This window comes from Monoraphidium neglectum (assembly GCF_000611645.1).
Source record: "Monoraphidium neglectum strain SAG 48.87 unplaced genomic scaffold scaffold01303, whole genome shotgun sequence".
Taxonomy (NCBI): Eukaryota; Viridiplantae; Chlorophyta; class Chlorophyceae; order Sphaeropleales; family Selenastraceae; genus Monoraphidium; species Monoraphidium neglectum.
Genome location: NW_014012325.1, coordinates 5,263 through 15,672, shown reverse-complemented (window position 1 = coordinate 15,672; position 10,410 = coordinate 5,263). Strand labels below are relative to the sequence as shown.

At 65.0% G+C, this 10,410-nt stretch overlaps 3 protein-coding genes across 3 annotated transcripts; all 3 read left to right on the top strand.

Moving 5' to 3' along the window:
- Nucleotides 1-284: 284 nt before the first annotated feature.
- MNEG_7399 (hypothetical protein) lies at nucleotides 285-4,340 on the top strand (the record flags this gene model as incomplete). The annotated part of the gene is made up of 3 exons (XM_014044132.1): nucleotides 285-359; nucleotides 568-800; nucleotides 2,354-4,340. 3 exons carry the CDS (start codon nucleotides 285-287, stop codon nucleotides 4,338-4,340), a joined length of 2,295 nt encoding a protein of 764 aa, XP_013899586.1.
- A 538-nt stretch (nucleotides 4,341-4,878) lies between these two features.
- Nucleotides 4,879-7,103, top strand: MNEG_7398 (hypothetical protein; the record flags this gene model as incomplete). The annotated part of the gene is made up of 5 exons (XM_014044131.1): nucleotides 4,879-5,084; nucleotides 5,294-5,498; nucleotides 5,735-6,148; nucleotides 6,417-6,632; nucleotides 6,837-7,103. The coding sequence occupies 5 exons, from the start codon at nucleotides 4,879-4,881 to the stop codon at nucleotides 7,101-7,103; spliced, it is 1,308 nt and encodes a 435-aa protein (XP_013899585.1).
- A 769-nt stretch (nucleotides 7,104-7,872) lies between these two features.
- On the top strand, nucleotides 7,873-10,276 carry MNEG_7397 (Mannan endo-1,4-beta-mannosidase 1; the record flags this gene model as incomplete). Its single annotated transcript, XM_014044130.1, has 7 exons — nucleotides 7,873-7,978; nucleotides 8,155-8,284; nucleotides 8,544-8,681; nucleotides 8,896-9,181; nucleotides 9,440-9,598; nucleotides 9,848-9,952; nucleotides 10,148-10,276. 7 exons carry the CDS (start codon nucleotides 7,873-7,875, stop codon nucleotides 10,274-10,276), a joined length of 1,053 nt encoding a protein of 350 aa, XP_013899584.1.
- Between the last annotated feature and the right edge of the window lie 134 nt (nucleotides 10,277-10,410).

The following is a 10,410-nucleotide window of genomic DNA, read 5'->3' as shown; positions in this document are numbered from 1 at the left end:
ATACCCCCCCCCCCACACACCCCAAACGGCGTCACTGCCCTCCTCGACAGGTGTACGACGAAGAGGACGAGGAGGGGCGCGGCTTTGGGCTGCTGGGGAATGAGGACCACCTCTGGACCAAGAACAAGCGGGAGAGGCAGCACCACCAGGTGTGCGCACACGCAGGCAGGAAGCTTCTCCAAGCCGGGTGGCGGCCGCGCGCCTGCGACTTAAAAGCATGGCGGACGCCTATGACTGGGCCGTCTCATTGTCGACCCTGCTTGACATACGGCGAGCATACATGCATGTTTCCTGCCGCCCCGCAGGTGAAGCGGGCGAAGCGGTTCCTGGACATCCTGTTCGACAACACCCCCGAGCAGGTGGGGGCAAGGGGGCTGCAATAATTATGGCAGCTCATACGCCGGGGTGGGATGCGGCTCTGCCAGCCTTGCGCGGTCGCAATCAGGAGCATTACCCCGCCGCACGCAAGTTTCGAAGGCTTTCAAGTCCCTGTGCCCCCACCCCATCCCTTGCCCTGCAACGCCATCTCCGCGCCCGCCTCAATCCCAATGTTTGCTGCCACCGCAGGTGGTTGTGATCATCACGCACAGCGGCTTTGCGCGCTCGCTGCTGCTCGCCGTCCAGAGGGAGCCCTACCGCCCCAACAACGCCGAGCTGGTGCCCGTCATCGTAGACAAGGTTGGGCGCCGCGGTGACGCGCTGGGTGACACCCTCGATGCCGACAGCGACGAGTGGGACGGTGACGGGGCAGAGGTGGTGGCGGCCCACGCGGCGGGTGCGGGCGCAAACGGAGTTGACAGGTCAGCAGGCGCTTCGCAGCAGGCCGCTGCCATGGCCGGGCGACCACTGAGGGGTGCGATATCTCTTGATAAGGTGGCGCCTTCTTGAACAGCATCCTTGCCCGCCGAAGTGGTGCAGGCATGCCTCCACAGGCGGCCGTTGGGGGATGTTGCTGACCGCATGCACAGCGCAGAATGATCAGGCTTCGGAGCTGACACACGATGCATGCACTTGGCTGCATGGCATCCGTTTTGTACTTGCGAGCAAGCCCTGTGCATTCATGTCATGTGAGCTACAACCTGTTGAAGAGTAAAAGCACCCCTGTTGTTTCCAAACTCTGTGCAATGGCAGCACTGGATGTACGCCAGCAAGTGGTGGCCGCTGGCACCTGCCCACGTGTTTGTGCCCATGGCCAAAAGTTGGAGTAGGATGTCTCTCAATCATCTGCAGCCGCACATCACCCTCGCAGCACTCAGCATACCCATATCGAGGTCCTCCAGCCCCCTTCCCCGCTCCTTCCACCCCAAAAACTATTAGTGCAAACATCATCGCGTGCCTGGGGCGTGTGCCAGGCTTGATTCATGCTCCCACGGTCGCCTTACGGACAACTCCGCATACCTCAATGTGTCGTTGCTGGTGTACTGCGATGTAGCATCCACTGCAGTGCCCCATGCGGTGCCCGCTACCAGAGGGGAGTGCCAGTTGCGCAACAAGCAGCTGCCCACGCACACCGCCGACTACACTTTGCGCGAGAGCTTGCAGCAACCCGCACATGTTTTTGATCGTGCCAAGCAAGCGGCATAGCCACCCAAAATGAGCCATGAGAAAGGCCGTGCACAGCATCAAGCAGCCTGCGGTGCGCGCGAATGGCTTGTCGATCTCGGCAAGCCGCAGAACCACCACCATAGCAGCCTAACGATGCATGTTATTGCCCTGCAGGTACGGGGAGCAGCCAAGGCGCACACCAAAACGCATGCAGCCCCTCCCGCGGCGCCTGCACCAGCGTTCGTGCAGCAGGTGAGGCTTGAACTTGCCTCAACACGAAAATAATTGTCTATTTTATGTTCACCATGCAGCATAAGGTGTATGTCGACCTTCTTGGGTCCGATGGCCACTAAGCTCGGCTTCCCGCATGATGGCAACGCTAGAGGGAGGCAAAGTGATACTATCACGCGCAGGGCATGTGTTCTTGTGATATGCTGACAGGCTGCAGTCATAGACCAGCATGCCAAGGCAGTGGCATGGGTTGTCCTGCACGCGGCATTGCTGCATCGCTGCGCTTCATGGGGCTGGCCCACGCATGTGCCCCATGTCCGCAGGACAATCCCCACTGTCCCTTGTGCATCGAGAAGCTCGATGAAACGGACAAGGATTTTTATCCTTGTGTGTGCGGGTGCGTCAACATGCAGGGGTTGACCGCATCGGCCATGAGCTGCCGGGCGCTGGCGGCAGCAGACCACGTGGCGGTTGCTGTGATTTTGCATCTGCGTGGGGCAACACGCACGTTTCGCAAGCGCTGTTCCCAAAAGACATGTTGCTCTTGCGCTGTGCGTTTCGCACCTGTGCACCGCAGGTACCAAGTTTGCCTGTTTTGCTACCAGCGGATCAACAATGAGTACACAGCCTGCTGCCCTGGCTGCCGGCAGCCGTACGGGGCTGACAGCGACGCTGTCAAGGCGCATGTGAAAAAGCGTCAGGAGCAGGAGCTGCGTGAGCAGCAGTCAGCAGCAGCAGCGGCCGCGGCTGCTGCGCAACGGCAAGCACAGCAGCAACAGCAGCAGCAGCAGCAGCAGCAGCAACCCGCCACCCGTGCAGCCGCGCAGGCCGTTGCGGAGCACAGGGCGCACGCGCATGGGCATCACGCGCACGGGCACCATGCGCACGGGCAGCACCACGCGCATGCGGCCCGCGGCGCACCCGGCACGGGCTTGACACGGCTCCAGGCACAGCATGCTCCAGTGGCAGTGCCCGTGCGCCGGGCTGCAGACGGCACGATTACGACCTTGGCCAGCAGCCTGGCCCGGCCGGGGGAACCCCCTGCTGGAAGCTGGGGCACACCTGGCACGGCGTCACGGCAGCAGTCAGTCAGCCCCCTGCAGCAGCAGCCTCCTGCCGCGCCCCCTCCCAGCGAGGTGGCCTGGCCCTCACTGGCTGCCACTTTCAGCGGCGGTGCCGCCCGCGCCCCACAGCCCCGGCAGGCGGCGTCCGCTGCCAAGCAACCGCAGGTGGTGGCGCCGCCCGCAGCCGGCAGCGAGGCCGGTCCGTCAAGCTCGCAGCAGCAGCGGGGGTGGTCAGTGGCGAGCACCTCGCAGTCGCAGGACGAGCAGGAGTGGCCGTCCCTGGGCTATGAGGAGGAGCAGCAGCAGCTTCAGGCGCAGCGTGAGCAGGAGCAGCGGGAGCGAGAGCAGCAGCAGCGGGAGCAGCGGGAGCAGCGGGAGCAGCGGGAGCAGCGGGAGCAGCGGGAGCAGCGGGAGCAGCGGGAGCGGGACCAGGAGCAGGAGCTGGAGCGGTTGCAGGAGCGCGAGCAGGAGCGGCGGGAGCAGCAGGAGCGGGACCAGCAGCAGGAGCGCGAGCGGGAACGCGAGCGGCGCGACCGCGAGGCTGCAGAGGCGAAGGTTGCCGCGGGGTCCCACCCCTCGTTCAGCAGCGTCGAGGTGACAACCGTTGTCGCCGGCGCCCGCAAGACGGTGCGCGTGCCCGTCTCCGCGCCGCGCCCGGTGCTGCCCAACCCGGACGCGGTGGTGTTGCTGGACATCATGCGGCACGCGGTGCAGACGGGCAGCATCACGCCGGCCGACGCAGCGCTTCAGCTCGTGACAGCCCTGCGCAGGCTGGACGCGCCGGACGAGCCGCCTCATAGCGCTCAGGGCAACGGGCTGCCGCCTGGCGCGTCCACGTCGCAGCACAATCAGCAGCAGCAGCTGCCAGCACGCCAAGCGCAGCAGCACCCAGCCAGCCGCCCGTCCACCTCAGGGGGGGCGGGGAGCCGGCCAGCGACAGCGGGCAGCGGGACCGCCGCAGGTTCGGGGCGGCCGCCGCCTCCTGGCTTTGGCGGCCCCATGCTCAAGCCGCTCATCGCGCTGGGCGGGGTTGCCGGCAGCAGCGGCGCGCTGCAGCCGCTGGTCACTCTGGCACGCGGCAGCGGCGGGGGCGCGTCTGGTGCCGGCAGCTCTGCTGCGACGCCCCAGCACCCGGCGGCGGGAAGCATGCGCAGCGTGGACAGCAGCGGCAGCCTGATGAGCCAGGGGTCGTCGATGCAGCAGCCGGTTTGGACTGACAGCGGCCTGCCCGGTCTAGATTTCGGCGCTGGCAGCGGCCGTGCATCTCCGGCGCTGGGTGCAGGCGGCGGGCTGCAGGCAACGGTGCCGCCGAGCCTGCAGCTGCTTTGGGGCGGCGGCAGCCTGCCGACCGGGGCGGCGGCAAAGCCACCGCCACCTGGATTTGGCGGTACATCAGTTGGCAGCGGTCTGGCTCCGCGGTTGCCCCCTGGCTTTGGGGGGCCTGCGACCGCGGCCGGCACGAGCGATCAGCAGTCGCGCCTGCATGGAAGGCAGTGGTGACAGGATCACAGCCTCGCGTTGTTTCCCGCCTCTTTGCTGCGGTGCCTGCTCGCAGCGGCGCGGTCATCATGATTGGTTTGTAAGCGCATCTCATAACACACCAATGAGGGTATTGAGGCACCTGAAACGCAAAAACTGGGGTGGCAGCACCAAAGGCCTGGTCAACCATCTGCCTTGCGTCACCAGCTACGTCACCAGACCGCTCACAGCACGAGCACATAAGGTGGTAGGGGAGCAAAAGCGGCAACGTTGCAGTGAGATTGCGAACACCAGTACAATCACAGCCCGTCGCTACAGCAAAAAATGGCATGATCTGGTTGCCTCGCGCATGTTGTTCATATCTTCCTGTGGAATGTATTACACCTTGATTTGACCGATTCGACATATATTACCGCTGCGACTGGGCCCCCGTCCTGGTGGCTGCGACGGCGTGCGCCTCGCGCGAGCCAGCGCTTTGCCTCCACTGCTCGACTGCTGCCAATGCAGGGGCGGAAGGTCGATGGATCATACATGATGACAGCGTAAAAAAACAGGCAGAATGATTGACTATGTCAACATCATGCTCACTGGCGTCCAGAGCCTCTTGGCGCTCGCCGCCGGCTGGGCATGCGCCCGGTGGCGCGCGCTCGATTCGGAGCCCGCCGTGCAGCAGCTCAACCTATTCGTGCTGCGGGTGTGCATCCCAGCGCTGCAGGTCTGGCTGCTGGCGGTGAAAACGGACATGCGGCGGAAGGAAAACTGGAGGTATGGGGCCGGCCACAGCAGCTGGGGATGGTCGCAGCCCATGCACTGCGTGAGTACTGGTGGCTTTGACCACCTCGTATGCTGCCCTGCACGCGGGCGCGAGCCCCCTGAACCTTGATACGGCACAGCTGCCGCCCCCCCCACCGCCCGGCGCTGTCTTGAATTGCCCAGTCAGCGCCGCCGCCGCCGCGGCGACCCCGCGCCCGCAGCGTCCTCTGCGCCTTCCTATCGTGGTCGCTCGGCCTGCAGCTGCTCTGCGCCGCCGGCCAGCTCGCCGCCCGCCGCCGCATCGACCGCGCGCGGCTGGCGGTCGAGTCGCTGGTCCTGACCACCAACAACACGGGCATCCTGGGGCCGGTGGTGTTAGAGGCCGCACTGGGGCCGCGGTACGCGCCACTGGGCATGCTGGCCACGGTGAGCGGGCGCGGCCCGCTCTTTGGCCAGAGCTTGCCGGTCTGGCAATCACGTGCCGACGTGTCTGCCTGCCGTCGCGCTTTGCCGACCTGCGAATTCTTCAAAGTGACCACGGGTGACAGCGAAGCAAAGCGGCTTGTGGTGCCCAGGGAGAGGTGTGTGCTTCAAGGTCTCAATGTATGACGTCACTGAAACACCTGTGCTGGCACCGCCTGGCGTCCGCCACCCTCTCCCAGGTGGTGCTGTACTTCCAGCAGCTGCCCTCGGCCGCAGTGCTGTTTGATGCGGCGCAGCGCGCACAGAAGTCAGAGGAGCACGAGTTGCTGCTGCCATCGGTCAAAGCTGGCGCCGAGGCCGAGGGCGGCGCGGGACGACGCAGGGGCGGCGGGGCCTTAGCTGGGGCGCGAGGGAGGGGCCCGCATGACATCGTTGTGTGCAGTGGCGGCGGTGGCGTCCATAGCAGCACGGCAGCCTCGACAGCACCAGCAGCAGCGCCAACAGCGGCAACGGCAGCGGCGCTGGCAGCGGCAACCGTAGCAGCAGCAGCTCCACAATCGGGCACGGCGGATCGCGGGGAGAGGGGCCCAGTGGCGGCTGCAGCGGTGGCAGCGGCGCCAGGTGGAGGAGGGGCTCTGCTGATGATGGCCCGGGTGCGCAGGTCTGGTGACACAACATTTGAATTATTGCAGGGAGGGGCCGACAGGTTTGCCTGCGATGCGCCTGGCTGCCTAGTGAATTTGTACCCAGGGGACACAACATCATGATGGCTGCACTCACTGCATGCTTGCATGCTTGCACTCACGCACACATGTGCACGCTCATGCACTCGCGCCTGCACCCACACACATGCGCGCGCGCGCACATACACACACACACACACACACACACACACACACACACGCAAAACCACACACACAGAACCCAATGGTCTGGAGCACTGCTGCTGCGCTGCTGCTGTCCTGCCTGGGCTCCGCCGTTATCCTGGAGCCCACCAGCCCCCGCCACCTGAGGGCGCTGGGCTTCGTGGAGCCGCTGCTGCGCTGGTTTGCGGGCTGCACCGCGCCTGTCACGCTCTTCTGCACCGGGCTCTGGGCGGAAGGGCAGGAGGCGGCCAAGGGGCCGGGGCAGAGAGAGGTGGGTCTGGGGGGCAGCCCCCAGGAGCTGGGACATAGTATGGAGGATTGTTGCCGCAGCATGCGGCGGGGTTGTTTTATACACAAGCATGTGCATGCGTGCATCGCGCACCCCCCATACTCGATACACACACACACGTATCACGCATCCTCCCCTGAGCCTATCTTTTCTCCAATTTCTATGCATTTCTACCTCCACCCACAGCTGACGACATTCCTCGTGCTGCGCGCTACCCTGGCCCCCGCCCTGATGGCCTTGATAGCGCGCCTCTCGGGCTTCCACGGCGACATGGCGGTTGCCCTCGTCATCCTGTCCATCTTGCCGGTGGCGCAGACCGCATTTGTGATCTGCAAGCAGTACGAGACGGGGACCCACGCGATTACAGCGGCCATGGTGGCGTCGCTGCTGCTCATGCTCCCGCAGCTGGTCGGGACGCTGGCGCTGCTCGAGCGCTGGGGCGCGTTCTTGTAACAAACGCCATACGCATGTGGGTCGGTTTTGAGGGCGTTGAGCCAGTCCGGAGCCGAGGAACGCGGGCAGGCTCAAAGGTAGGGCCGTAGGCGGCCGGCCTCGCTCAGGTGGACTTGCGGGCACGTCAGGGTGACAGAGGTCACCGGCTGCCCAGAGCAAGTGACCGCTCGTGTTGCCCCCGTCCAAAGTGCGCGATCCATTCGCCGGCTTACATTCTGCTGACCTTGTGGTGCCTTCACGCGTTCAGCAGCGCGGCCGTTGAAAGACCGATCTCAGGCCGAGCAACGGTGCAAGGCGCCCAACACACGCGCTCTAGCCTTCAAGTTTCGCAAATCAATCTTCTAATATAGTTTTATCAATGGGTATGTGTTTCAGCTCAGAGTTGCCGTCGGCGCAGGGTGATGCTGCAATCGCTGCGGCCCCAGGCGCTGCGTCAGGTGCGGCCAGCAATGGCGCCAATCAGCAGCCGAAGGAAAGCTCTGCGGTGCCCCTTGCAGGGCCTGTCAGTGACTCTGACTACTACTGCGGTGTCAACTGCTATTACTTGATGGTGCGGGGGGGGGGGGCGGGAGGTGGGGGGGCACAATGGAACGGGCTATGGTGAGGGTATTGATGCTGCATGCAGTGCAGTTCAGCACGTGTGCAGAGTCCCAGCGCGCTCAACACGGCGAACGCCGCGTTGGCAGCAACAAGTCGATTCCGCCGCGGTGGTGCGTGCGGCCCACGGCGCTTGTAGACCCGCGGCGCGAGCGAGGGGCAGACGCGGCACATGGCGCTGGAGACACTGGACGCGTGCCAGCGCCTGGGCTTCTCTGTGATCCGGACGTGGGCCTTCAACGACGGCGGCGGCTGGAACGCACTGCAGACGGCGCCGGGTGCGCACGGGGGTCCGCGCGTTCGCACGGCACGCGCAGGGGACATGGGCGCGGCAGGTCCATGCCGCGCCCAATGGCTGCGAGGATCGGGGGCCTGGGAGCCCACAGCATGCTGCCCCTGGGCCTGATGGGGTGGCAGTTCGTCAATGCAGCTGTCCCCGCCCGGCCGCCGTCAGGCGTGTATGATGAAAACGTGTTCAGGGGCTTGGACTGGGTCATTGCTCAGTGCGCAGCGCGCGGGCTGCGGCTGATGCTCACGCTCAGCAACTTTTGGGAGGACTTTGGGGGCTTCCCTCAGTACGTCAGGTGAGGGGGCGCAAGAGGGGCTGCACCCAGCACAGGCTGCAGCAAGTCATCCGAATTGCAACAGGTGCAGCCCTGCTGTTGGGGAAGAGGGCGGTTGCGACCCCCTCTCAAGGAGACCTTATCGCCCCTGGCCTTGGATAGGCCTCGTCCTGGACACTAGGGGCTCTGGAGCGTCACTCCCGCGGCCCCTCACCTTCTGTGGACCCAAGGCTCACCATACAAAATCCATACGCGCCCGCATCCCCCTCCCCCGAGCCAGGTGGTCGCGCGGCTTGCCCCCCGGGTCACCTGCGAGGGGGGAGGACTTTTACTGCGACCCCCAGTGCCAGGCCATGTACCGCCAGTACGTCACCGACGTGGTGACCCGCGTCAACACTGTCACCGGGGTGGCCTACCGGTGAGAGGTGACACGGCGGCGTGCAACCGGGGACAGGCGAGCGGGAGCGGTGCCGGCGATCTCGTGCGCGTTGCACAGAGGTGGTCACGGATTCAAGGGCCGCCGGCTGCTTGCTGCGGGCTGCCCTGCCTAAACCTGTCAGTCCACAGGGTTCATGCGTCGCACACAAAGCCGCACAACGGGTGGGGGGCGGCATGTTGGCACCGGCGTGCAGGGACGACCCCACCATATTTGCGTGGGACCTCGTGAACGAGCCCCGCAACGACGGCGACGACACCTGCGCCGCCCTCACGTCCTGGATCGATGCCGCCGCCGCCCACGTCAAGTCGCTGGACCCAAACCACCCCGTGACCGTCGGGCTCGAGGGCTTCTTCGGACCCTCGACGCCGGGCCTCGCCGCGGCGTGCAACCCGTACAACCAGACGCACGGCGTCGACTGGGTGGCAAACAACGCATCGCCCAGCATCGACTTTGCCAGCATACACCTGTATGCGGACCAGGTGAGAGGCCGTCCCTCGCTTACGCTCCAACTCTGCGCGGCGCAGCGGTGCCTGAGTGTGCACGCAACGACGCCTGTGTCAAAGTGAGAGCTCAGCACCGGTGCGTGCATAGGTTGCGGCACATGACGTCGTCCAACCTCATCCTTGCGGATGGCGTCCCTTCCCGGGGCCCCAAATTCTTGTCTGGGTCCCTGAGCCCGCTGCACACCTCCCCACGCACGCCTCGCATCGCTGTCCCCTCCACCCCCATCACCATAGTGGTGCCCAACAGACTGCGGCGACCAGGCGCGCGTCGACTGGGCTGTGAACTGGGTGAAGGGCCACATACAGGCCGCCAAGCAGTTAGGGAAGCCGCTGTGCCTGCAGGAATTCGGGAAGAAGCCCGCGGGCAGCGGGCGCGAGGCGCTGTTTGAGAAGGTGAGTGGTCGGGTTGCGCGTTGCGTGTTCAGCTGACGCGCGTGCAGGCACGGGAGTGCGCTTTGAGACGGGTGGGTCTGCTGGTCTGTTGTGCCTGGGCTCCTCAATCCTCACACCCCAACGGTACTTGAACGCGAGTCGCTTGACAATCCCGCCATGCCGCCAGAGTGATACGCCCTTCCCTATTGGTTCTCTCCTGAACCCCCCACCCTCCCTTGTTTGCTGCCTCCCACACATTCCCGGCCCCAGCTGCTAGCGGTCGCGTCGGAGGAGGCGCAGCAGGGTGGCACCCTGGTGGGCAGCCTGGTGTGGATGTTTGCCCACGAGAGCTACCCGGACTACGACAGCTACACGGTGGGAGGGTGCGAAGGGCGCACAGTGCTTGGTTGTGTTGCTGTAGGTGTCGTGTTGTATGGATTGCGAGTTTACACGGTCTACGCTTTGCCCGTGCTTGCAGGCAGCCGCATGGGCAAGTGTGCGCTTGAATGGATTTCAGTCAATAACGGTACCTGCTCGTCGCACCCTCGCAACCCCGCGCCGCCTCCACAGCTCTATGAGCAAGGGGAGCCGGACGCTGAGGCCTCGAAAGAGGGGGCGCAGCCGACCGTCAACGACAGGGCCTCCACTGACCTGGTGGTCCAGTTTGCTCAGCAGCTGAGAGTCATGCGGCCGTCTTGAGGACGCCCGCCCGTCACGGCTGGGCGGGCGGGCACTTTGCTCGGTGTGTGTGTGTGTGTGTGTGTGTGTGTGTGTGTGTGTGTGTGTGTGTGTGTGTGTGTGTGTGTGTGTGTGTGTGTGTGTGTGTGTGTGTG